General features: G+C 51.1%; 1 protein-coding gene and 1 long non-coding RNA gene across 5 annotated transcripts; one reads left to right on the plus strand and one right to left on the minus strand.

The window, feature by feature from the left end:
- On the minus strand, window positions 1-21,326 carry LOC122374678 (broad-complex core protein isoforms 1/2/3/4/5-like). Of its 3 annotated transcripts, XM_043353568.1 has the most exons (6): window positions 21,153-21,326; window positions 19,067-19,258; window positions 8,793-8,969; window positions 7,814-8,420; window positions 7,284-7,388; window positions 1-2,910 (listed from the first exon to the last, which is right to left on the minus strand). In XM_043353568.1, the coding sequence occupies exons 1-6, from the start codon at window positions 21,177-21,179 to the stop codon at window positions 2,744-2,746; spliced, it is 1,275 nt and encodes a 424-aa protein (XP_043209503.1). In that variant the 5' UTR covers window positions 21,180-21,326; the 3' UTR covers window positions 1-2,743. The 3 variants fall into 3 exon arrangements, with proteins under 3 accessions (XP_043209503.1, XP_043209502.1, XP_043209504.1); XM_043353567.1 differs by lacking the exons at window positions 8,793-8,969; window positions 19,067-19,258; window positions 21,153-21,326 and adding exons at window positions 3,730-3,881; window positions 4,566-4,688 and having other exon boundaries at window positions 1-3,339; window positions 7,814-8,340; XM_043353569.1 differs by lacking the exons at window positions 7,284-7,388; window positions 7,814-8,420; window positions 8,793-8,969; window positions 19,067-19,258; window positions 21,153-21,326 and adding exons at window positions 3,178-3,339; window positions 3,730-3,881; window positions 4,566-4,688; window positions 5,342-6,797.
- LOC122374679 lies at window positions 19,694-27,755 on the plus strand. 2 transcript variants are annotated; one of them, XR_006255261.1, is made up of 3 exons: window positions 19,694-20,105; window positions 26,422-26,448; window positions 27,145-27,755. It is a non-coding gene; the product is annotated as an uncharacterized LOC122374679 (long non-coding RNA). The 2 variants fall into 2 exon arrangements; XR_006255262.1 differs by lacking the exon at window positions 19,694-20,105 and adding an exon at window positions 24,084-24,185.

The raw sequence follows: 27,755 nt of genomic DNA on the forward strand, positions 1-27,755 counted from the left end.
TCTGCGGGACATGTATTCACTCAGGCAGGATCCGTACAGCACTGACTCCAGCTCCCAGCTCCGGCACGCAGGCCCAGTCCGCCCACAGCCCCAGGCGGTGCGGCCGCACGGCGGTCAGCTGATCAGCGACCGCCGGCCGGCCGGCCAGCTAGAGGTGCGACCGCCGCCCGGCCGGCCAGCTAGAGGTGCAAGTTACCACACTCGCCCTTCCCTTTAACCCGCGCCCTGCTGGGGGGGGGGGGTGTTTGAACACCCCCCCTCGTGGTTTTTCGCGAATATCTCAAAAACGGCGGCGCGGAGCGCCGCCGTTTTTGGTACACCTTATCATACATCAATTCTACACATGTTGTAAAAATTTCAGACCAAGGTGATTCAAGGTCAGGTCACCAGGTCACTTGAAGTGACCTCACCTCATAAAAAGTTTCAATGTCTGTCATAGCTACACCGAGTGACCGATCGCTTTGAAACTTTCAGCGATTGCTAAAAGCAACAGCATGTACAAAATGTATATCTCAGAATTTTGATATCGATGACCTAAGGTCAGGTCAATTTTGCGACCTCCCCATTATAAGTCAAAGGGAGAAAATTGAAATGCGCCTCTTTTGGACGAAAGACATTATAAACACTCCCAAACACCGAATTACAAGTGGTTTAGACACACTGAACATGAAAATGGTGTCCGTGACCCTTGTTTATGCCCTGAGGTCATCTTAGGTCACGAATGGTATCTAACAGTTTTTCGCAAATAACTTTTGATAGAGGCATGCTAGAGCGATGAAAACGCCTTAGATGTGTTCAGCTCGACGATACGGATCGACTGATATGCAACATGACCCTTTCCGGTCAGGTCATGACCTTGACCTGAGGTCAAATTTTCAAGTTGACCTTTCAAGGTCAACTTATAGTTCATTCGATGCGTCTTGACAAGAGGAACACGATGCCGGTAAAAGTAAGCTCGTACAAGGCTTGGGTCAAAAGTTATTGCCGAAAAACTGTTTCCGAAAAAATCGGCTATTTTTGCAGTTTTTGCCCCCTGCAGGCAAAACCGTTGACGTTAGGTCAAATCTGAGAGAATTTCTCAGAAAGGGCGTTAATAGGGCTATCGAATGCGCTTTTCCGCGGCGCAGTAGCTCCATTGGTTCCCGAGTTATGCGTTGGCTTCTTGGAAATTTTCGATATTCGACCTGGAAATCGGCGAAATTTTGCCTTCAATGACCTCTGGTGACCTGACCTTTGACCTGACCAAAAAATTGACCGAGGTGATTTCGTCATTATTTTTGACGCTCTTTCGAACGCCGCCTTCCGCGTATCGCTACGTGGCCCCGGAGTCGAGTTACAGGGGGGGGGTTCAAACACCCCCCCCCCCAGCAGGGCGTGGAAATCCAGGACCCCCAGCCGGGCGCGGGTTAACCCGCGAGTTGCAGGGGGGGGGGGGCGTTAAACGCCCCCACTTTTTTCGCCGGGCCATGGCATAAAAACGGCGCACCGCAGGCGCGCCAAATTTTGGGTACCTGTAGGAAATTGAATGAAGTGTATTATGACAAAGTTTCAAAAAAATCGGTCGTCAAATTTTTGAGATATCGAGGTTTTAGTGACGTCATGATTTCTGAGTTTTCGACCAAAAACGGCATATGTTCAAAAAATCATATAAAATCACAGAATAGACATACAGACATGCCGTAAACGCCATTAGACTGCCAATACCATGAACAATAAAATGGCTGTCTTCGATTATTGATTATCGTTCCGCATTTTCCAAAACCTTAAACTGAATCTTGGCAATTTCTCGTGACAACTTTACGACCATGATACATGCATTTCTTAAGTTGAACTTTTTGAGCCAAACACGCACACATATGATAAAATGAATGCCACCATCGTGTTCTACGCCCCAAATTACCCATAAAACATGTGTCACAGGCTGCGAATATCCGTTTTGATTTTCGGGGATATTTGCCTACCCGGTTGACCTGACCTTGACCCTGACCTATGCTTGACTGACCCCTACATGGAGCTGACACTCTTGTAGGCCTTATATGATGGATTGTGCACCGTTTTGACAGAGTTTATGACGAGAGGCGCCCATTGCGAAGTCCTGAAGTCCATGCTACTGAAAGCCCGATTTCAGGTGTTTGACCTGACCTTGACCCGACCTGTGACCTCAAAATTCAACTTTAAAGTACTCATCTGAAGCGTCTCGTCGCGTTCTTTCGTTTGCCGCCTCGTGCGTTTCGCTGCGCCTATTGGTTCTCGAGTTATCGGCTGGGGGCGTTTAACGCCCCCCCCCCCCTCCCCCCCCAGCAAACGGTGGGTGGCGAAACACCCCAGCAACTGCCGGGTTAAAGATCAACAACTGTCTTTTGTAGGAAGAACGAACACCAGTTCACAACCCAAGCAGTTATAAGTACAATTCAGTCAGCGGCCGCAGCCGACACTCAGAACCGGAAAAAGTCCGTCTGTTTCCGAACTCGTGTGGAGCGCCGGAGGGACGGAGCCAGATCGTCTGGATCAGTCCCAGGTGGCAGCTCAGTTGCGGAGTCTTTGGCCCGGGCGGCCGTACTTCCGTTCTCCTCCGCCAGCTGACCTGCAGGAACGGCAGGAGCACCAGCCGGTACCGCACTGTCAGGTACCGCACTGTCAGGCGGCCTGCGAGCGGCCGCCGCCGGCTCCTCCACCACCGGCAGTGGTCCAGCCAGTCGCCGCGCTGCACACTGGTCCAGAGGCGGAGACGGGACTGGCGCGCTCACATCAGAAGCCGGAGATAGATCAGCGATGGGACGCAACTGATCGAGATGCCGCCGCCAGACACGCCCATCATCCAGACGGATGCTGGCCATGGCGTCACCCGCCAGGTCCACCACCGTTCCGGCCCGCCAGGCCGGGCCGGCGCCGTAGCTCCTCGCATAAACCCTGTCAGACACGAGAACACTCTTAGGGCGACGGCCAGAGTCATAGTGTCGCTTTTGAGAGTCTATGCGACGCTCCACTTGACCCGCCACGTCTGGATGCAGCAGCTGCAGCCGTGTTTTTAGTTCCCGACCGAACATCAGGTATGCAGGGGACACACCAGTGGTAGAACTAGCGGTAGTATGCTGCTTCATTAGCCAGTTAGCAACTCTTAGGTGCAATGACACATCAACAGACTTCTTAAGAGCACACTTCACCTCCCTCACGTACCTCTCCGCGAGACCATTACTCGCCGGATGATGCGGTGCCGTCGTGACGTGCCTGATGCCGTTCCTCTTGACGAACTGTTGGAACTCTCTGCCCACGAAGGCTGGCCCGTTGTCGGTCACCACGGTATCCGGCAGTCCGAAGCTGGTGCACAGAGATCTGAGCCTGTCAACGGTCACACACGAGGTCTGTGAAGACGTGATCTTCACCTCCACCCACTTGGTCATAGCATCTACTACGACCAGCAGGTATTTTCCTCCTTCCGCAGGGCCTGCATAATCAAGATGGACACGAGACCACGGCCTTCGTGGCCAGGACCACTGATGAAGGTCAACTTTGGCAGGCGTCGCTCTTTGCTGCTGACAGGCGGAACAAGAGCGAACGTAAGCATCGATGGCATCATCAATGCGAGGCCACCACACACATGAACGTGCTGCAGACTTCATACTGCTGACACCCGGGTGGCCCACGTGGAGTTCTCTCAGCACATACTCCCACGCCTTATGTGGCACCACCACCCTGTTGCCCCAGAGCAAGACCCCTCGGATAACATACAGCTCATCTCTCCTGATCCGGTATGGTTGCAGGCTCTGGTCCTCCGGCCACTCTCCGTACTGGACGGCGGTCAGCACCCTGCTGAGGAGAGCGTCACGACTGATGAGCTGAACGATCCTCCCGGCATCCAGCGACAGGTCGTCTTCGACGCTCTGCAACAGACAGACACTTTCAGCGGGCTCGTGGAGGCGGTCACCATCTACAGGCAGCGGAAGGCGACTGAGACCGTCTGCGTGACCGATACTCGCAGTCGATCTGTACTCTATTTTGTAGTTGTAGGCGGAGAGTCGCAGGGCCCACCGCGCTATCCTGGCAGAAGCGATCATAGGGATGCCCTCGTTCTCCCCGAACAACTTCAGCAAAGGTCTATGATCCGTGACCAGGATGAACTTCTGGTTACCGAGCAAGTACTGATGGAATCTTGTAACACCAAATACGATAGCTAAGGCTTCACGCTCTACTTGACTCATTTTCTGTTCACTTTTACTCAGGGACCGGGAGTGGAAACCAACGGGTTTTTCCACCCCATCATCATACCGGTGGGAAAGAACGGCACCGATGCCATACGAAGATGCGTCACAGGTCAAAACCAAAGGCAGGCTAGGGTCATAGTGAGCCAGAACCCCATCAGAAGTGAGAAGCTTCTTTGCAGCTTTGAAGGCCTGCTCCTCTGCGTGCTTCCACCTCCAGGGGGTGTCTTTTCGAAGAAGGTCATGTAGCGGTTTCAGGACATTTGAACGATCGCGCAAGAACCGGGAATAGTAGTTCAATATCCCCAGAAAACTTTTAAGCTGCCCAACATTCCCAGGAGCTGGCGCTTCATGGATGGCTCTCACCTTCTTCCCAGATGGATGGCAGCCGGCAGCGTCGATCAGATGTCCCAGGTATTCAACCTCGTCGACGCAGAAACGACACTTCTCCGAAACTCTCAGGCCAGCATCCTGGAATCTCTGCAATACCTGTGAGGTTCGTTCCAAACAGTCAGCTTCGGAGCTTCCGGCGATGAGCACATCGTCCAGGTACACACACACACACACACACCAGACATGTCTCCAACAAGTTTTTCCATCTATCTCTGGAAGAGTGCTACAGCCGAGTTGACACCGAATGGCATTCTGCGATAGCGATGGAGACCCAGGTGGGTATTAATGGTGAGCACATCTCGGCAAGAATCATCAACTACCAGCTGCTGGTATGCCTGACTGAGATCGAGTTTTGAGAACACTTTTCCGCCTGCCAGGCGGCTGAAAATCTCCTCGATCCGAGGCAGTGGGTACTTGTCTACACGGACAGCCTTGTTTGCGGTAAGTTTAAAGTTCCCACAGATCCTCACATTTCCATCAGATTTCAGCACGGGTACAATAGGTGCCCCCCATTCAGAGTTTGAGACTGGCTCCAGCACACCCATAGCTATCTCCTTCTTCAACTGTTTATCTACCTTTTCTCGGATTGCAAAAGGCAGAGGTCTGGGCTTGAAAAATCTTGGATGTACTGTGCGATCTACATCAAGCTTGACTTTGACATCTCTTAGCTCACCCAGACCGTGCTCGAAGACCTGAGGATACTGATTTTTGAACCTATCGACGACAGGCAGGGGGCGTTCGGTACTCACCGAGAAGACGCTTCTCCAATCCAGCTGAATGTGACTCAGCCAGTCTCGTCCCAGGAGATTCGGACCACTTCCCTTCGTGACGATGACGGGAAGCCACCATTCGTTGGAGCCGTAGCGGACGTCCACCACAGCCTCGCCCAGCACAGGTATCTTGTGTCCCGTGTAGGTCCTGAGGACCGACTGGGGCGCCTGCAGCTTGATAGTCGACTCCAGCTGTTTGTAAGTAGACTCATTTATGATAGAACAAGAAGCACCCGTATCCAGCTCCATCACAACATCCACGCCCTCTATCCCAACAGTCACCGTTACCGGTTTCTTTTTGTTACTGACAGCGTGAACGACAGTTTTGATCTGCTCCAAATCGGAATCTGAGTGCTCTGACAACTGCTCATGCTCCCGTGTCCCTCCTTCAGCTCCTTCAGCAACATATCTCGCATCCCCATCACGTTTCTTATCAAATGATGATTTGAACTGCCTCTTTCCAGGTAGGTTCGGTTTCGTATCACGACACACCCGCGCAAGGTGGCCAACCTTACCGCACTTGAAGCAGGTCGTCGCCGTATGACGACATCTCTCTCGACCGTGCCGTCTTCCGCAGCGTGAGCAGCTCGAGAACTGCTGGTCCATCCTGTTGACAGCTCCTTCCCCAGACGGCTCGACCGCTCGTGTGGACGTGCCAGTCAGAATGCCTGCGTCTCTGGAAGCAGCCTCCATGGACAGACACAGCTTTTGTGCACGAGCAAAAGTCAGTTCATCTTCAGCTAGCAGCCTTTTCTGCATCTGCCCATCACTCACACCACACACAAGGCGGTCTTTTAACATGTCGTCCAATGTGACGCCAAACTGACAGTGTTCAGTGAGACGACGCAGCTCAGCAATGTCAAAGCAGACACAGTCTGATCGCTCTTCCTTACGCACATGTTAAATTGAAAGCGCGCCACTGTCACAGACGGCTTTGGCTGCAAATGACGGTCCAACAACGAGACAATATCATCGAAAGATGCGTCTCTCACCTTGTTCGGCGATACCAGGCTCTTCACCAAAGAGTACGTCTCCTTACCACACACGGTGAGCAACACAGAACGCTTCTTGTCACTCTCGGTGATATTTTCAGACTCCAAGTAGAATTCCAGACGTTCCTTCCACTCTTCCCAATTATCCTCACCAGGCTTGAAAGCATCAAAGCCTCTTCCTCTTGAATCACCCGCCATGCCTCAACAAAATTAAGTTCGTAATTGTCCTCGTCGCCAATTGTTAAAGAGGCATATCTGCGGGACATGTATTCACTCAGGCAGGATCCGTACAGCACTGACTCCAGCTCCCAGCTCCGGCACGCAGGCCCAGTCCGCCCACAGCCCCAGGCGGTGCGGCCGCACGGCGGTCAGCTGATCAGCGACCGCCGGCCGGCCGGCCAGCTAGAGGTGCGACCGCCGCCCGGCCGGCCAGCTAGAGGTGCAAGTTACCACAATTATGAGCGGTAATATTTGGATATTAGAGTGATAATAGAGTCATCGATATCAGGAGGCCGCCAAAGTTGCGGCAGAAGCTGATGGACGCTGGTGACATCTATGGAGCAGCGCTCATACTACAGTTACGAAGTCTCCGGAATGGCCAGAGGACGCGCCAGCAGTCGAAATGCCAGCCCAAGCATGGAACAGCCCAATCGATTTGTTTACCATAATTTAGGTATGAAACAGACCAGAACATTGTGCGCTGATGCAATTGACCCCAGAAAATGTCTTGCTTTCAATGAATTTATGTGATCGTGAGGGTCAACATTAGTAGATGCCTTAGCAACGCAAGACTACGGCCGCAGTGCGCTTTCCGTTCAGAGATGCGCTTGATCCTCCTTCAAATCAATTTTCCAACATCCAACTGCCCCACACGCGCCACAATGCATCTCCCACCGTCCCGACCCCTCTGCCCCGTCTGCCGTTCTTACCTGGTGCCGATCCGTCCTCCATTGGTGCTCCGTGTGGCGACTGGTGAGCGGCGCCCGGCAGGCCGGTGGGGAGAGGTCCGTATTGGTGGCCGGAGAATGAGACGCCTGTGGGACGGGGGGCGGGGGGGGGGTTAGAGAAGATATATCTAGGCGGCTGGGCAGCAGTAAACGGGACGTGACATTAGAATAGGCTAGGGTGTACACTGAAGCGAGCACGTTAGTTTTTTATATTATTACTCACAAATTAAAAGAACTTTAACCATTATAAAACAATAAAAATATCAGAAAATATGATGGAGGCGCACAAATTATAAATAAAACACTAATGAATGATAATGAATTGATGGCCTATTGCAAAAGCAAAAAGAGTAAGACAGTCTAACTGTACAAGAATGAACAGATAAAATGCATAAGAAAATGAGCCCTCTCGACCATTCGGCCCCAAACACCCTCCCCCTCCCACCATGACTAAACTGAACCTGCTTGGCCACTGAGCTCCTAACACCCCCCCCCCTCCCCACCGTTCTCACCGTGAGTAGAGGTCGCCGTACTGTCGTACCCTTCGAACTCATTGAGCTGCCCCAGGGCGGCATCTAAACTACCGCCGTCCTCTCCATCACTGAGATCCACCTTCTCCACCTTAATGTTCTCCGACTCGTGCTTCGCTAGCGTCTCACGACCGCGCACCGTCGGCACTGACGATCCTGCTATTGATGGTGAGAATGATGAAGACGGTGCTGCCCCTGATGATGTGAATGTAGATCCTGATGTCGCAGATGGTGTGGTAGAGGAAGATGCTGGTAATGAAGGCGCTCCGTCAGCCCCTCCTCCCGTTTCTGCTGAACCCGGTGCCACAGCTGAAGCTACCGTAGCTGTAGCTGAAGCCACCGCGGGTGACATGGCCACGGGACTCGGAGACGGTACGGACTGGTCCGACAGTACGACGGGCGTCTCGGGGCGCCGGGCCGGTGAGGGGGCCGGCCGGGGCCACGCTGGTACGGGTCCAGAGGACAGGGGCGCGTCCCCGGAGTCTGAGGTCCTGCGCCGCTTGGGTGACGGGGTGGCCAGCCGCGGCGGCAGCGGGTGGTGTCTCGGGGGCGCCGGTCGGGGCGGCGGCGCAGGGGCCGGGTCCGGCGGCTGCGGAGGGGACAGAATCAGGATCAGAGTTTGATACTCTGTGGTAATTAGTCAAGAAACAACTATTAGTCAATCAGAGTTATAACAAAAACTAGTAGATATTTAACAAACAACTAGAATAGTTTTCGGTTAGGGAGGTAACAGAATTAAAACAAATCCCCTAATATTCTCCAAATAACATTTTTCTCCAATAGTTTTCATATCTCCAAGTAACCATTTTCTTCCTCCCCGCCCAACATCTTTTATGTTCCTAGTTCCTACCCTCCTACTCTTCACTCTCCTTATCCATACCTTTCCCACAGACTCCCTCTCCCACCCTTCCTATCCCCTCCACTCTCCCTCCCCCACATCCCTCTTTCTCCCCACACCCACCTTATCCTCCTCGCCACTCAGCCCCCTGATCTGCAGCATCTCAGCCGTCTTGATGAAGCTGGCCAGCTGGCTCTGGGACACGTTCACACTCCCCTTGTATATGAACTCCACTATGGCGCTCAGGTCGGCGGCAGTGGTATCCTTTAGGAAGATGGCCATCTGCTGGCACGATATGCTCTGGCAATGGAGAACAATGAGTCAAACGTAGATCAGGTCAAGATAGGCAATAGGCATTGATCGAAACCAATCAAAAAGCACAGACTGAGCATAGAAGAAGTAGGCGCATCTTCTACCACCTCCGGCTCCTCCTCCTTGACGACTGGAGCAGCCGCCTCCGCCCCGACGCCTGCCGCCGTCAAACGGGCGACGACGGCGTCCACCAGCCGGTCAACGTCGACGGCGGCGGCGTCCGGCTCCGACCCGGCCCCTGACTCGGCCATCGCCGCGCCGGACCGTAGACGGCGCGGCTCCGTCATCCCACCCGGTAATCGATCCCGAGTCCGGAGTGGGCGCCAAAAACTGAATCACCAAATCACTTTCACTTCTTCTGTTGGCCCTGCTCGGGCCGTGTATTTGTGACCACACCTGAGTCGAGACTTCTACTTCTTCTGTTGGCCCTGCTCGGGCCGTGTATTTGTGACCACACCTGAGTCGAGACCAGGGCGTATTTTAACATGTTAACTGGGTCGGCAATTGCCGACCCAGTCACGGAGAATGCCGACCCAGTGACAGCCGTTTGCCGACCCAGTTGCCGCCCCCTCTAGGATGCAGCACGCACATGCAGGCTAGGTGCCGTCATTCATAGTGAGGCTGCTGCCCTCCGAAATGATAATGCCGCCTCTTAAAGTGAAGCAGCCGTCTATAGAAAGTGATGATCCCGCAACTCAATGTGACAGTGCCGCCCCTAAATCTGTTAGTAGCCCCACTCAATGTAATGGTGCCGCCCTTCTAAGCATCTGTGGAGCCCCTCAATGTGATGATACCGCCCCTCAAGAAGATGATGCCGCCCCTTTCAGTAGCGGTGGCGCCCCTCAATGTGATGGTGCCGCCCTCAAAGTGCCGGTGGCGCCCCTGAATGTGATGTTGCTGCCCGCCAACTATGGTGGTGCCCCTCAAAATGATGCTGCCGCCCCTTAAAGTGTTGGCGCCGCCCCTTATAGTGTCAGCCACGCCCTTTGAAGTGTCGGAGGAACCCACCAATATAATGGTACCGCCCCTCTAGGTATCCACATAGCCCGTCATTGTGATGGAGCCGCCCCTCAAGCAGATGATGCCGCCCCTCAAGAAGATGATGCCGCCCCTGAATGTGATGGTGCTGCCCGCCAACGAGTCGGTGGCGCCCCTCAAAATGATGCTGCCGCCCCTTAAAGTGTTAGTGCCGCCCCTTATAGTGTCAGCGACGCTCTTCGAAGTGTCAGAGGAACCCACAAATATGATGGTGCCGCCCTTCTAGGTATCCACATAGCCCCTCATTGTGATGGAGCTGCCCCTCAAGCAGATGATGCCGCCCCTCAAGAAGGTGATGCCGCCCCTTTCAGTATCCGTGGCGCCCCTCAATGCGATGGTGCCTCACTCAAAGTGCCAGTGACGCCCCTAAATGTGATGGTGTCTCCTGTCAACGAGTCGGTGGCGGCCTTCAAAATGATGCTGCCGCTCCTAAAAGTGCTGGTGCCGCCCTTACAGTGTCAGTGGCGCCCTTCAAACTTTTGGAGGAACTCATCAATACAATGTTGCCGCCCTCTAACTTTCTGTAGCGTCCCTTCATATACATAATGGTGCCGCTTCTCAAACCATCCGAGACGCCCCTCAAAGTGATGGTGCCGCCCCTTACAGTGTCGGTGGTGTCTCCTCAAAAGTCAAGGTGCCGCCTCTCAAAGAAATGCTGTTGTCCCTCGAAGTGTCGGAGGCGCTTCTCAATGTCATGTTGCCGCCCCTCAAACCTTCCGTAACGCCCCTCCACAGTCCACGTCATTGTGCCCCCCCCCCCCCCATGTGCTCACGGCGCCCTTAAATGTGATAGAAGCGCCGGTCAAAGTGATGACTGTGCTCCTGGCAGTGTCGGTGGCGCCCCTTATAGTGTCGGTGGCGCCCCGAACAGTATCGGTGGTGCCCTTCAAAGTGATGATGTCACCCTCAAACAAACGGTGGCGCCCTTCGAAGTATCGGAGTCCCTAAATATCATACCTATTGCCGCCCATTAACGATCTGTAGCGCCCCTCCATATGATGGAGCCGCCCCTCCGCGGCGGTCCTTAACCCGCGCCCGGCTGGCGCTGGGGGTCCTGGATTTCCACGCCCTGCTGGGGGGGGGGGGGACTCTGAACACTCCCCCCCTTCTAACTCGGCTCCTGGGCCACGTAGCGATACGCGGAAGGTGGCGTTCGAAAGAGCGTCAAAAATAATGACGAAATCACTTCAGTCAATTTTTTGGTCAGGTCAAAGGTCAGGTCACCAGAGGTCATTGAAGGCAAAATGTCGCCGATTTCCAGGTCGAATGTCGACAATTTCCAAGATGCCAACGCATAACTCGGGAACCAATAGAGATACAGCGCCGCGGAAAAGCGCATTCGATAGCCCTATTAACGCCCTTTCTGGGTAATTCTCTCAGATTTGACCTAACGTCAACGGTTTTGCCTGCAGGGGGCAAAAACTGCAAAAATAGCCGATTTTTTCGGAAACAGTTTTTCTGCAATAACTTTTGACTCAAGCCTTGCATGAGCTTACTTTTACCGGCATCGTGTTCCTCTCGTCAAGACGCATCGAATGAACTATAACTTGACCTTGAAAGGTCAACTTGAAAATTTGACCTCAGGTCAAGGTCATGACCTGACCTGTAAGGGTCATGTTGCATATCAGTCGATCCGTATCGTCGAGCTGAACACATCTAATGCGTTTTCATCGCTCTAGCATGTCTCTATCAAAAGGTATTTGCGAAAAACTGTTAGATACCATTCGTGACCTAAGATGACCTCAGGGCATAAACAGGGGTCACGGACACCATTTTCATGTTCAGTGTGTCTAAACCACTTGTAATTCAGTGTTTGGGAGTGTTTATAATGTCTTTCGTCCAAAAGAGGCGCATTTCAATTTTCTCCCATTTACTTATAATGGGGAGGTCGCAAAATTGACCTGACCTTAGGTCATCGATATCAAAATTCTGAGATATACATTTTGTACGTGCTATTGCTCTTAGCAATCTCTGAAAGTTTCAAAGCGATCGGTCACTCGGTGTAGCTATGACAGACATTGAAACTATTTATGAGGTGAGGTCACTTCAAGTGACCTGGTGACCTGACCTTGAATGACCTTGGTCTGAAATTTTCACGACATGTGTAGAATTGATGCATGATAAGGTGTACCAAAAACGGCGGCGCATTCGCGAAAAACCACAAGAGGGGGTGTTCAAACACCCCCCCCCCCCCCCCAGCAGGGCGCGGGTTAAAGTTACAGTGCCGCCCCTTACAATGTGGTGGCGTCCTCAAAATAAAAGTGATGTTGCCCCCCCCCCCCCGAGTAATGTTGACGTCTCTTCTTTAAGTATCGGAGGCGCTCCTCATTGTCATTTTGCCCCACATCACTGCGCACATGGCGCCCTCCAATATAATGGTGCCACCCCCAACGCTCAAAGAGATAATTACCCTTCTCACAGTGTCGGTGGTGTCCCTCAAAGTGGTTTAAGTGCCCTAAAAAAAATTGGTGGCGCGCCTCAAAATGATGCTGTCGTCCCTTAGCATATCTCCAGCGCCCCCAAAATGAAAGTGCCTTCACTTAACCGGCGCCGGGCTGAGGCTGTTTGAACCCCCCTCCCGACCCCTATAACTTGGCTACTGGGCCACTTAGCGACACGAGGTAAGCGGCATTCGAAAGAGTGTCAAAAACTACTTGGGTTAGTTGGTTAACCGTACTTTGGTTAAGTCAAGTCAAATGTCAAATATCAGGTGACCAGAGGTCATCAAAGGTGAAATGTGGGTGAAATGTTGTCTGTTTCAACATTTATTGACAAACTGGCGCATAACTCGGGGAAGAATAGAACTACAGCACCACGGAAAAGGCGCATTCGATAGCTCTTCAACGTTCCTATAAAGTCCTCAGACTTGACCTAACATCAACGGCTTAACCCCCAGAGCACACTGCACAACTAGTTTAACCGTGCCGGGCCGGGGAGGGTTGGAGTGGACAATGGACCCCCTCCAGCTCTACTGAGCTGTTTTAATGAAGAACCTTTTTCTGTAATAATTATTGACTCACGAAAGTTATGACGTTGTTTTTTCAGTACTGTGCTCCTCTCGTCCAGATGCGTCGAATGAACTATAATTTGACATTCAAATGTCATTTGGGAAATTTGAGCTCAGGTCCAGGTCATGACCTGACTGGTAAAGGTCATGTTGCATATCAGTCGATTTGTATCGTCAAACTGAAATCAGCTAAGTTGTTTTCATCGCTCAGGCATGTCGCATGTCTCTATCAGAAGTTATTGAAAAAACTGCTGGAGGCCTTCCATGACCTGACATGACCTCAAGGACATAACGAGGGGTCATGGATGGCAATTTTCCGATTAAGTGTGTCATTTTCAATTGTTTTATGATGTTTAAATTCGTTAACTTTGTCTTTGACATTTGTCTACCTATAAAAAGAGGCACATGCCCTGATTTTCTCCTATTTCCTTATACCTAATGGAAGGGTCGCAAAATTGTCCTTACCTTTGGTCAAAGACATAGCAATTTCGAGACTTACATTTTATATATACAGTTACACACTGTTTGTCTTATCAATCGCTGAAGGTTCAGTCGGTGTATCTATGGTGAGCATTTGCCTGTTCCGTAGCTCAGTTGGTAGAGCACCGGACTCCCCGCATTGTCTTCGCTTGCGTTTTGTCCGCCGGCCGAGCCGGAGAGAAAGTTACCGAGTGAAGTTCATTCAAATTTCAAAAACTCAATAAAAATGTCACTGGGGTCACGAAAATATTTGAGTAGGTAGGTATACCATTCATTAACCCGCGCACCGACGGGGGGAGGCGGATATCCGCCCCCCTGAGGTTTCTCGTAGATAGCGGGAAAACGGCGGCGCGTAGCTTGGTACGACTATTTTCTCATCAATTTTACACATGGTGTGCAAGTTTGAACCTCCTAACTTTTAAGGTCAGGTCACCAGGTCACTTTGAATGACCCAACCTCAAGTCACTTTTTTGCAACTTTGTCACCGTGCCAGAGCTACAGTAGATGTCAGAGGCCTTGGAATTTGAAAGTCCCAGGATGTTATAAGGTCATTAGTAGCTACAATTTGTATATCTCGGAATTTTAATATCGATGACCTAAGGTCAGGTCAATTTCTCGACCTCCCCATTATAAGTCAATGAGAAAAAATTCAACTCCCCGTTTTTACCACTAAAACGGGTCGGAATGGCCCCATAAACCATGCATGACTTCATATACGATGATCAACCTTCACTACCTTGAGGTCTGTTTTGCTGTTGGGCAGCTGTAAGGTCATGTGACGTCATCAAAAGTCACCAACGTTTTTTTTTTTGCCAATAACTCCGTACAGGAACAAGATACAGTCGCGCGGATGGTCTCATTGTGTTCAGCTCGTCAAGGCACATCGAATGATATACATGATGACCTCGAGGTCACGTGACCTGAGGTCAACCTTTGACCTTGACCTTTCGAGGTCAACATATATATCATTCGATGCAAATTGACGAGAGGATCACGATTATGCCCTTAGTTTGTTCCTATCTTGACCAGTTCGAAAGTTATTCGAGAAAAACTCTCCATATCTAGCGCCGCCGTTTTGACTTTTTTGACCCCTGTGACGTCATCTTTGACCTGACCTGAAAATGACCTTAGTAAAAATTGTAGACCTTGTCCGTTCGTATCCCATGCCGCTTACCGCTTGTCGCTATCTTGCTTAGTTCTCGAGATCTCAGGGGGGGGGGGGGGGCGGTCATCCGCCCCCCGTCGGTACGAAGTTGGCGCAGACCCCCGTCGGTGCGCGGGTTAACGTGGGGGGGGGGATGAACGTATTGTTGCAATACGCTGTTCATTACGCGAGTAACTAATAAATAAAAAATGTATGAGTTCATCCTTACTTCACCCGCTCTCCCTCTCCATAAAAAGAGAGTTAAAGGTAGTGTGCCAGCTTTCCTGGACCGTATGGAGTTAATGGCCCAGATAAGGAGAACCGGATTTTTAGAACTTATCCATACCTTCAAAACTCATGGAAACGTCTTAAATTCTTCAAATTTTGAGTACCCCAGTGCGAAATTCGCCCCGACGGGTTGTCGGTCGTACCCCAACCACATTTCACACCACTATGAACAATAAATGCACACACTGAAATCGCTATTACCGATAGGCTCATCCAATCAAGTTTCGATAAACCCGTTCATCATCATCTCCTGCGGTTTCGAACACGCCTATTAGGTGGTGCGGTAGACCGCGCCCAAAGCCAGGGCCCCGGTAACGTGAGGTAGCCGAGTCGGGGCAGCGTGCGCTGACCCAAGCCGGGGCCGCGCGTCCTCCCGGTGTCATGTGATAGCCCGGGGCTGCCCGCGGGGATGCGGTAGACCGCGCCCAAAGCCGCGGCCCCGGCTTGGGTCAGCGCACGCTGCCCCGACTCGGCTACCTCACGTTACCGGGGCCCTGGCTTTGGGCGCGGCTTCTGCTCATACTTTGTGGTGCGGTGGTGGTGCGTCGGGAAGCGCGCTCTGACTTCGGCCAAGAAAAATGCGTCAGCTGATCATTATCATTTCTGCCACTTGCGTGTGGTGAAATGGGGTCATAACTTAACCCGGCACCGCCTGGGCTATTTCCGTACCCACGACAGCCTGGGGGGGGGGGGTCGGATCCGACCCCCCCCCCCCCTGTTATCTCGAGAACCAATGGTCGCATCGAGCCCCGCGAGGCGGCGTTCGAAAGGTCTCTACGAGACCTTCCCAAAGCATTCTTAAGATTTTAAGATTGAGGTCAACTTTCGGGTCAAGGTCAGGTCAAAGGTCAAATTCTGGAGTTTTGCATGATTAGGCTTACGGACAGCGGAATCGATAGCTGCTGCTCGAAACTCACCAAAAATGACCTCAAAGGCCTAGCAAAGGTACCATGTGCGTATAGGGGTCATACTAAGCACGGGTCAAGGTCAGGTCAGGTCACGAAAGGTCACGGTTTTCACTTTCTGCTACATGGGCGTGCGACACATGTTTTATGGCTTATTTTTCACGCCGAATCCGATGGTAATGGTTATATGTGACCCCAAGTCACTGTGCTGGTGATAAGTGTGCATTGAGAGCATAAAAAATCGTTTATACCATACATAACTAAACGAGGGCTGAGAAAAAAGGTCAATTTTTCAACTTTTTATTTTTGACATCAAAATGCACTTTTCTAGACGAGCTTTGTCCAAGGAATCTAGTGGTGCCATTTGTTTTCACATGCGATGTTCAGAAGTGCCTCTAATTCACGAAAATGCTTATGACGTCACCATGCCCTATGCATGTTGGAGCTATTTTTTACAATTTGGGGGTCAAAAATCGAGATAGAAAGTTGAAATTTGGGACATCTAATGTTCTAATAGAGCTCTATAACATATATTCCGGTTTTTTGGAAATTCTCAAAATTTTGGATTTTATTAGCTGTTTTCCAAAAAATGTAGTTTTTTGAATTTTTAGGGGTTAAAAACGCATTTTATGGAAAATCCGAGATAGCCATTTTAAAGAACTCGTTGAGCTGCGTCTCTTCATGTCCTTAACTTGTAATTTGCTTTAAACCCTGATTTGTGGCGATTTTTTAAACATTTACCACTTTTTGACTAAAAACGCCATGTAGTTACATCACTAAAATCGATATATCTAAAAAAAATATCGGAAATTTTTTCTTAAAAATTACACAGGAGACGTCAAATTGATGGGGGAGAAGGTATGCCAAGTTTCAAGTTGACAGCGTAAGCGGTTCTTGAGTTATTCAAGAAAAACGGAGGGGGGGGGGGGGGTCGGATCCGACCCCCCCCCCCCAGGCGGTCGCGGGTTAAGAGACGGCTTTTTCATATTAATTATTTTACATAAAATCATATTTCAAACCATAAATAATGTTCGACAGCCAAATAAAAGAAACAATACCAATACAGGCTTACAGTTTAAGGTTAGACATTGTGTTGTCTACGATCAGACAGCTGATAACTCATTCCCGTACATCGTAACTCTATAATGACCTTTGCTTATTGTCACATGTGCGCCGCATTCGCGATTGTTGCCGACGCCTGTTTGCAGGTCAGCCCACTACAGTTGTTATACATATCGAAAAACCGATAAACTTTTAGGCGAAAAAGGCACTATTCCAGGCCCATTTTTGATTTTTTTTTTTGCTATATTAGGTAAAAACAGAAGCTTCTTATCCTAGGAAAAATAAAATGGGAAATCATTGGAAGGTGGCACACTACCTTAAATTGTGTTGCATTTTATTTATATGCAGAAAAATAGTGGCGTCAAAGGATATGGCCGAATATCAGCGACCCTTGCTGTGTAAGCAATGGGGCTTGCAATGGGGTATGACAAGTGGGGGTAATGGCTTCGTCCAGCGCCCATAAAGTGGGCACCACTCGTGCGACCTGCCGACCACTGTTCTAGAGCCATAAAACACCGTGAATGTTTTAACCCTCGCATGTGTAGGGGGGTCGGATGGACCCCCCCCCCCATGGTTTTTCGCGAATAACTCGCGAAAAAAGCAGCCTATCGCGACAAAACTTTCAGTACCCTCGCATTGATCAATTTTACATCTACCCTGAAAATTTCAAGACCCTGATCCCAATGACCTTTGACCTGTGACCTCTTTTCCGAGACCATGTTTGGCCGAAATCGCGATTCCGCGTATGTCGACTCGCATTAGCCGCGCGTTTGCAAGCTTTTCGTGGTTTCAAACGTTCAAACATGTGATTTGATGTTGCTCCCATGCATAAGGGAGGGTGTCAAGGTCACCTGAAGGTAAGGTCAGGGCATTGACCTTTGGTTGCTAAATTCAATGCCAAGTGCCGCCCCTATGAGTGCAAAGGTCAGGTCAGGCATTGACCTTTGGTGACCTCGGTTCACTTTTTCGAGTTTTACATGTTTCTAGGCTAGTTTTTGGAGCTGAATTCGAATTTAGCAACCATTTGAACATTTACGAAGTAGTTTTGGTGACTTCGTAACATGTTACGAAGCTGTCAGAGGCGGTTGACACGTACTACGAATACCCGTCACGACCCCTATTGGTTGACCTGACCTGACCTGACCCAACCTGGTCTAAATGCTTAAAGACATCATCTGTGATCAAAACTAACACGATATTCGTGATCAGCACCCCGAAAAACCCCTTAGCAGCCACTTTTTACGACTTTCTAACAGGTCCCGATTTTCCCGACTTTGGGTCATTGACCTGACCTGGAAGTTCAACCAATGACCTAGGACCTTAAAGTTGGGTATCATCGGCTTCTTCTCGTCACGGGCAACACGCTCGTTTTTTCCGCGAAGCTCTAGCTCGATCAGGGGCCAAACGGCAGGGGGGGGTCCAACCGACCCCCCCCCCCCCCTTCACATTAGAAGCTGGCAAACGCCGCACACATGCGAGGGTTAAGCTTGACGATACGGATCGACTGGTATGCAACATGTTTTATTTCTGGTGAGGTCATGAACTTGACCTCAGGTAAAATTTTTAGATTAATTTTTGTAAAGTCAAATTAGCCTATAACATTTATCGCATTATGGCGAGAGAAATACTACATATATTATCCCGGAAAAATAAACGTTATACCGCTGAGCTTAGGTTGAATCTGAAATCATTACTTAGAAAGAGTTATAAAAGAACCGTCGAACGTGTCTTTTTTGGTCCTTAAATACCAGTAGGTATGCCGCCCCCCTCAGATGCCAAGTGCCGCCCCTATGAGTGCAAAATGCCGCCCCTAATTGTGATTGCCGACCCAGTGAAAATCCCTTAAAATACGCCCTGGTCGAGACTCTCAGTGTCGAAGTCGAAATTCGCAGCCGTTTCTGAGTTATCTCCGAAAAAACCACAGGGGGCCTTTTGCCCCCCCCCCCCCTCCCCACAACGGGTCGCGGGTTTATCCAAACTCACTCTCAACTGAATTCACTATTATCACGGTGACAACTCCCCATTAGACTTCAATTGTCTTTATACGACTACATTAACTCAACTTTCACGGTATTGAAAAATCATGATATAAGTCAACCTTGCATTTCATTTTCACTGTAATCAGCCCCCAGCTCGCTTGGTACATATTCGCATCACCCACCTTCAGCAGTTCCCTGAAGTACGGACTGCAGGCAGACAGCATCATCCTGTGGGCCCGGACACGCTGTCCCTCACAGCAGAGCGTGACGTCCAGCAGCTCTCCTCCAGAGCGGAGCTGGTCAAACACGGACGTGACGCTGCCCTGGAACCCATCCCACTTGAGACAGAACTTCTGAGAGTCCATCCTGGAGGGCTGAAGATCAGGGGCAAGACAGAAATTGGTTAGTTCATGAGAGATGGTTTGCTGAATAAGGGAGAAACATATGAACGTGAGAAGTGAAAAGAGCTGTGGAATATGGAATAAGACAGAGCATTGGAACCTCGAGGAGGGGAAAGGGGTAGGGGAGAGGATGGGTAAGGGAGGGGATGGGTAAGGGGGAGGAGAAGCAAACGATAACTTTCACGTGCTTAGAAACTATTATACACACCTAAGCCAAAACCTTTGTACACTGGGAAAAGACTTTCCACCCTGCACTGTAGCAAATTAGTCAGTGAAGCGATGGGGTTGTTGTCTTATGATAAAGTGCAAAAAATCAACAATAAAAATACTGCAAGTATGCAGATGTCATATCATTTCCCAAGGCACAAGTAAGGCAGTAAGTACTGCGTTCTTGCCTTACGTGTTTTGTAGAAATTCCTTTGCAAAACACTAAAAACCAGCCACTCTACCTCCCCCTCTCCTACCGGCTCCTCCCCTCCCCCCGCCACGCGTTGGACACTGGGCCGGGCTGGGCGGCGGGTCAGGCGACCGGTCAGCTGACCTGCCCCCGGGCGATAACCACGTGACTGGCGTCCGCCCGCAGCCGCCCGCCTGAGCCACGGAGAGGGCAGTCGCTGTCTGTTACCGGTTGGAGCCATATGTGTTCACGACTGATTTTTGCCTGAATTCACCTATTACAAATATACTCATCAAGAGATACCTACCTACGAGAACATCGAGAGATCCTACGCGGTTCGTCCCGGCAAACCTACGCGGGGAAGTACCAGTGAGACCGACCAAATCACAGGACCGACGACTTCGAGACAAGACCTACGTCAAGGTAAGCCCGGCCTGTGTCTGTGGCGGTCCAACTTTCCCCTCGAATTCTCATCCCTACATCATTACCCTGTCAAAACCAACGTCAAAGAATAATTTTCTGTGTGCCCCTCGTACAAATCCGTACAGTTTTTCTATTGCAAATTCCTGCATTTCCTAGGATGTGCTATAGGCTTGTGTCTCTTTACTGTAACTCCATCTCACAACTTCTGGCACCACTGGCTCACATTGTCTATGACAATTGAAAACATTGTCTCTTTATTCTTGCGATTACAATGTCTGGAATCAACATAATTGGGTTTAACGTTGAGCCATGGATGAAGTAGGGTAACCTGGGGCAAGACGCCCCAGATAATTTATTTTGCTACATAACTTTTGTCCCACATAACCTGGAAGGCCAAATTTGTGCTCAATGCGTTCTTTGGACATTTTACTTTAAATTCCACCCCTCAAATTCATTCACTTATGATCGGACTCCCAGCTAGGAAGTGGTTTGTGAGGCAACTGCAAATAGGGCGTTTTGCCCCAACCCCAGGGCAAAACGCCCCACGGCCTGGGGCAAGAAGCCCCATACTCTAGATTAAAGATTAAACATGCTAGCTGAGTAAATCTTATATGAAAGGTCCGTTAGACCTTGGGAGGCCTGGCACTGAAGTTAGCACCTTGCATCCTATCAGGTGTTCAGCTACGACACTATTGTATGAGCAGGTTTTTCACCTGCCTCATAAGGCCAAATAATATATTATTGCAATGGAAATGTTAACAAAATACTTCCTTTGCCATCCAGTTGCTGAGAAAAGTACATATAAATGCATAGAAACATACAGTTCGCCAGCTACCGAACATTAGGAAGTGGGTATTCCGAACAACACATGAGGTAAAACGCCCCATGGGGCTTTTTGCCCCGCGACCCACTGGGGCGTTTTACCCCATCACGTAGTTCGGTCAGAGAACAACGCCTTGCACTCCAGGAAGACATAATTTAACACGAACCAACCCGGCATTATAAGCGTTAGACAATAGTTGTTCAAAGTACATAAAAGTCGTTAACCTGATGTGGACGATAAAAGAACGCCATGATGCATAATCTGACAACAAAACATAAAAATCACTCCAAAAACACATTTTTGGCTATATCTCCCTAAAGAGTCATCACAATTTATTTCCAGAGCCCTGTTCGGGCAGCGCATCCTATTGTAAAATTTTGCACCACGCATGCGCAGTTGGGGTCTCTCGGGTGCCAAGCTCCGGGCCCTGTTTCAAGGCGGAGCGCTGCAGCGCGCTGCGCGCGTCGGCGCGTTGGGTTTCCATGGCAATATCAACAAACTTCCCTCTGACGCTACGCTATGACGTCATCGCAAAACGCTAGCACCCAAGCGCCAGCACCATCAGCACGCTAGCAGCATTCGCACTCAAACCTCTGTTCTCTCTGTACTTGATTCTTTAGGACCTCTGTTCCAAACGCGATTCATTATAAGCTAACGGATCGCACGCAACGTCATTCAAGTGACGTCAGGGGCACGCCTCAGCTCCCAGCGCGCTGCAGCGCGCGCAGCGTCGGGCGGTGAAACAGGGCCCCGCCCTTCGGCGTATGACGTCACACGTGTGACGTAGGCTCGCGCAAAATCTTTCAGTTTTGCGCAAGAAGAAAATAGTAGCTGCAGGAGGCGAAAGTGGCGCGGATTAAAGTTTACCCTCATATATTTCTTATTGGAAGTGGTTAGTATGGTGTTGTTTTGGTATCATTATCTTTCTTTTCAGTGGCACATTGCTATTAACCACATTTGAACGCATTTTACTTAGTAACTGAACGAAACACACCAGTCCATCCGCGCCACGGTTCGCCGCGTGTCGCGTGGCCCTCGGCTTTGCGAACCGGCGGAGAGGGGGCGGAGCATGGCGGAGCCAGGCGGCTGACGTCATCGCATGTGTGACTTCACACTCAGCAAAATATTTTGCGCGGACCCGAACAGGGCTCAGTCTGCTCATATAATGATCGTATAGTGCACGTTTTATAGAAGAGGGAATGTTTCCCCAGAACCTTGCCAGTTCCGAGAAACATCGGTGAGGCGTTTTACCTCGGCGGGGCGACTTGCCCCGGTCTACCCTATTCCTGGACAGGACACTCCCTATTCCCCAACACTAGCGCCGGCGACCAAGCGGCCCCCCTGGTGGTGGAGCTCCGAAACATCGGCGGCGAGTGCGCCGGCGGCCGCCGCACCGGCTTGCGTGCTAAAAACGCGGTAATGGAGAGCGAAATTAGCGAGCTTTAGCTCATAAGACACGATTTCAGATTCTTCACACATATTTTAAGTCCTTTCTTATGATTATTATGGCTCCATTTAGTCTCTATCACATACGGAATCATTACCTGATGCCCATAAACTGAGCCGGTATTCTTGACTTGCCGATGCAATTTATCATCAAATATCATCGTTCCTCGGCAGTCAAACAAGTCCCTATTGATGATTTAATATAAATATCAACTTATTTTCATGTTATCACATAAAACTTCACTTTATTCTAACATTGGCTCTTCGGCTGTAATCACGAACCCTCACTTGTCAGCAGAATTTAAGCAACTTCTTAAATCAGAACTGGTAAAAGAATATTTTCAAGACATTCCTCAGTTCCTGTTCTACCAGGCTCACACAAATTTTCATTAAAATCAGTTACAGGTAAGTAATAAACGACAAAAGTATACAAAAAGACACGCTCCGCCCATAGCACGCAATGCTAAAATGGCGCCAGCGCCCTCGCCGTCGGGAAATCAGCCGCCGCCGCCGGGTGGTCGGAAAATCGGCGGAGTGTCCCATCCAGGAATACCTAATCCATGGTTGAGCATTTCTAGTCATCAACCACAAATAACACAAAGACTTCCTTCAGGCATCCCAGCTCCTCTCATTCATCGCTGTCGCATGAAATATGGTATAGGTATGTGAAGATGAAGTCCAGACTCCGGACAACTCTTTGATGGAAATGATGCTTACATCACATGTCTTGTCAAGACAACATAAACACCACAACACCAACCAATCACACCTCAGTTCCGCGCTGACCTTCGGGGCGGCCGGTCGCGCTCGCGGTGCTCCCCGCCGGTCAAAACAGCCGTGACCCGCGGCCGCCGCGGCGGGGCAGTGACAGGGCAGCGAGCCTGGCCCACAGCGCTGGTGAGCGCAGGAACTTTTTAGTGTTTAATTGCGGCAACTAAAATGCTGAGGTCCGAGTGAGATTTAGCGCGGATCCTGTGGCCGTGACTGATAATTTGAAGCGATCCGTGGCGCAGTGAGACAAGTGCAGTGCCGAGATGTCTCAGCAGCCAGAAAGAGATGGTGCCGACGCTGGGACGGATAGACGTCCGCTGGGCAAGCAATCGTCCGTCAGCGACTTAGTGCGGTCCTATGACGGAGGACGAGCCGCCGAGGACGGGCAAGGAAAGAGGGACCGATCGGAGTCGGGAGATACCTCAACCCAGCCCCGAGCCCGGAAACGCGGCGCACCCGACAAACCTGGTGAGAGAATTTCTCCTCCTCCTAGGCTGTCGGGGGAGTTCCGGGCACGGCTAGATGACGCCATGGACGACATGGAGACCCATTTGACGTCCCTGCTATCGAGAGAGCTCCACGAGTTCAAGGAAAACATAAGTTCCCAGTTCGAGGCGTTGGAGCGGCGCATTTATGACCTGGAGCAGCACGTTGAAGCCAAGGATAATCAAATGGACGAGATGGCCAAGCAGCTGCAGGAGGCGAAGGAAGAAGTGGAGGCGCTGCGAGGACGGGCCGAGGACGCCGAACTGGTTTCTCGTCTCCCATGTCTGGTGCTGTCCGGTGCGGCGATGGCCCCTCGGCGCGGCGCGCCCCTGGCGGCCTCGGCGCCGGTGCCCGAGCCGGCGGACGCCGGTGCCGCGGGCCGTGATCGGGCCGGGCCGCCGCCGCCCCCATCCGCGAGCGGTTACATCGATGGAGCACCGGGCGGCGAGCGGGGGCGGCGTGATAATGGCGACTCTCGAAAGGGAGAAAGAGAGGACGTCAACAGCCTGGTGGTGAACACCCTGAACCGTTGCTTCCCGGATCTCCGCATTGAGGTACGGGACATTGACCGCGCACACAGGCTGCCGGGGCCTAATAATCGTGTCATTGTGCGATTCGTTAGATCCGGGCCCGGTAGCATTCGTGACATGATCATGTGGCGCAGGCTTGAACTGAAAGGGAAAGACTTGTTTGTCAGTGAAGGTCTGACTGCCCTGCGGGGAAAGATTTTCCGTAGTTTACTGGATGCCAAGAAAAAGGGCACCTCCCTTTCTTTGGTCGGTCAGCTCGTCTTCCGTTGGACGTCGTTTGTCATGCTGACAAATGTCCAGCAGCGCCAGTAGCGTGCGGTGTCGATCAGAACCAGATTCGAGAGAAGGTGGGCAAAGCAATCCAAGAGGCAGCAGCTTTGAGGGCAGCGAGTCGGACCGATCAGGTCAACCAGTTGACTTACCAGGTGGGTGATTTCATTTGGGTCCACAAACCGGTTAGGACTGTCGGAAGGTCCCCCAAGCTGCAGCGGCCATGGTCAGGCCCGTTCGTGGTCATGGAGATCTTGTCTCCCCAGTCCTATCGCGTGAAAGAAGAGGGCAGCCGGAAGTCGTTTGTTATTCATCATGACCGTATGAAGCCATGCACGTGTAGGGAAGATGACGGCTACGTGGTCTTGGCACAGTCGCCGGAGATCCCTCACGATGCCTCCACTGGTGGTGCTGGGCATTTACCGTTGTCAGATGGTGAGCCTGAGGTCCCTGGCGCCAGAGTTGGCCTACGTTACGTTATTTTGAAGTTTTCGGTAACCCGTAGCTGTCAGTTCCGTTTCGTAGCGTAATTGGGATGTTTCGGTAGCGTAGTACGGAAAATAATAGAATAACGTAGGAACTACGGAATGGATTCCGTAGCAATTACAGGTCAGCTGTATTTGTATAAGGTACATCATTTTTTTCAGTTTACTCATATCGTCACCAGACCTCCGGCCGTTTACACGGATGTGAGACGCCTGCTGTATGAATACCACTGAGTCTTTCTTCCGGCCGGACCGACACCGGGGATTTCCCACTGGGGAGTCCCAGGGAATTCCCTGTCGGAAGTCCAGCGCATCTAGCGAGTAGCGCGTAGGCACCGCCGCACCGACGATGCTGCAAAGCCGGCGATCATTGTGCGCAGTATTTGGCTTACTAGAGACTAACCGTTTCCACTGGGTAGTGGATGATGACATATTGCATAACGTAGTACGATAAAATAATTTGCTGCGTTAATTAACAAATACCGTAATTCAGTAACGTAGCAATATATAACGTATCGTAATTCGGTATCGTAGTTTTGGCTAAAAAAGCAAACGTAGCGTAACGTAGTGCGTAACGTAGCGTAGCGCAGGCCAACTCTGCCTGGCGCTCAGTCGGATTCGGATGGTGAGATCCCTGGCGCTCGGTCGGATACCGGTGCCACGCGTGCGCGTCCATCGGGGGCTGGATCGGCGCATGATAGCGACTTGGAGTTGACTGTCCCACAGTTGACTGTGATGGGTTCTGTGCCCTCAACTGCAGTCGGGGTGCCTGAAGACTCGACTGACGGTCGTGTTCAGGCTCTTGTGGACGCTGGGCGGACGGAGCTTCCTCGAGATGACGAAGGGACCGGTGGTTCGTCGCCTGTGACTGGAGCCACGCCGGCAGCTAGATGCGGGGGGTCTGATCACGACGAGCCCGGGTTAGCGTTGATTGGGGAGGGGGCTGTGGTTAGGCGCGGAGAGGATAGTAGAGACGCTGCGGAGACTCAACCGGGGGAAGCTGAATCTGTGCCCGAAGCTGTAGGAGAGGGTGGAGGGACTGATTCTCACTCATCGGTGAGCGAATCCCGTCCCGTTACTGATGTACCAAGGAGGGGTGCAAGGAGCAGGGCTTGTCCAGACCGGTTTGGAGAATGGATTTATTTCTGATTTTGGCGTGTTTGCTAGTGTTAAGTGTCCCAGTGTCTGATGTGAGAATGATGGGCCCGCGATTGTTTGCATAGCACAGGCCTTGAGCCGATGGCTGTGGGACGTTATCCTTATGCGTTTAGGATGTGCCACGCTCGTGGAGCGGGGGTTGGCGCGTGCACTGTGTTCACCCCGTCAATATGCCTTGCCTTTGCTGCGGGGAGAAATGTGATAATGGATTCCTGGCTGCATGGAATGTGGATGGTTTGTGCTGTGTGCCTGGGTATGCTCTGGTGGGATTGGGCCTCTGCATGGCGCTGCATGTGACGAGCGCTTGTGCATGTCTGCAACTACTGATTTGGGGTCCCTGTTTCCAGGATAGCTTGAGCGTGCTGGGCTGCTAAGTAAGTACAGTTATACAACTCTAAATACAACTCGGTAATTACTGGGGCGATTTCGCTGAAACTTGGCATACAGGTAGGCACCCACCAGGCAATGCATTCCCATGTGTTGCGGTTAAGGTGCTACTGCACGTGCGCACGTGCAGGGGGCGCTTACAGATCTCGAGAACGGCTGGGCCGATTGCGCTCAAATTTGGTACACGGTTGGGGACCAGTTAGTAGGGTGCCGTGCAAAAGTCAGTTTGGACCCCGTTTGCACGTGCGCACGTGCAGAATGCCGCTTCCAGATCTCAGGAACGGCTGGGCCGATTGCGTTCAAATTTGGTACACCGCTAGCGACCGGGTAGAAGGGTGCTTTGCGCAAGCCCGTTGGAAGTACCTTCTCGCCCTTCCGCACGTGCAGCCTGCAGGGCTCACTATCTCGCTCGCTCGTTCTTCGCCCAAAAGGCGTTTTACTGGTTTTATGAATTGGTTTGTTAGACATAGTTTCAAAAATTCAGTGTTTATCTTGGTTGTATGGATCGGATAGCGTAGCTCCAAAAGGTCTAGGCACGTCCTTTTTCGTAACCACTGAAGTGGCTAATATCCACCATTATTAGTTGTAACCACCACCATTATCAGTTGTAACCGCCACCATTTCTGCTGTAATCACCACTGTTCTTGCACTAACCAGTAACCACCCCTATCTGTATTCCCCAGATGCGGCGAGGAGGATTTCCACGGCCTCCACAGCGTGCTGTCCATTCTCGGCTACCTCCTCAAAGCGCCAGCTGTGCCCCCCGGCGCCCCCGTTATAAACGCTCTCTCCAAGCAGCGTGCTGCCATCGAGAACATTCTACGCGCGTGCGTAGGTCTACAGCCAGTTAGTGACATAGGCTTGGAGTTTAAACTCCCTGAGAGTTATCGTGAAGCGTGGCGAAAGCGTGGAGTGGCCACGGAGGTGGCGGGTGGTCACGTGACCGGCGACCGAGTCGTGAAGCAAATGACGTCAGAAGGGGTGCAGAATGGTACTGGAAATGTTCAGGGCATGAATGGACGTGGCTAGATGGAGGAGTGTAGATTTGTCACGTGACCAGAACGTGACTGAGCGAGAAATGAACCGAGGCAGTGCTGATTGGGCACGTGACCGCCGAGAAAAGCCTTAGGGGCTGCGCCGGTGTTATGGTGAGACTAGTGCTAGGTTCCACTATAGGCTAATAGGTGGCGCTGATGTAGTTACAGGTGTCGCTAGGGATGTGTAATTGTACTGAGAATATCGGTTTACCTGCGGACCACCCTGTATGATAAACAACATCGAATACACATAAAAC

This window comes from Amphibalanus amphitrite, unplaced genomic scaffold, assembly GCF_019059575.1.
Source record: "Amphibalanus amphitrite isolate SeventyFive unplaced genomic scaffold, NRLGWU_Aamphi_draft 001693F_arrow, whole genome shotgun sequence".
NCBI lineage: Eukaryota > Metazoa > Arthropoda > Thecostraca > Balanomorpha > Balanidae > Amphibalanus > Amphibalanus amphitrite.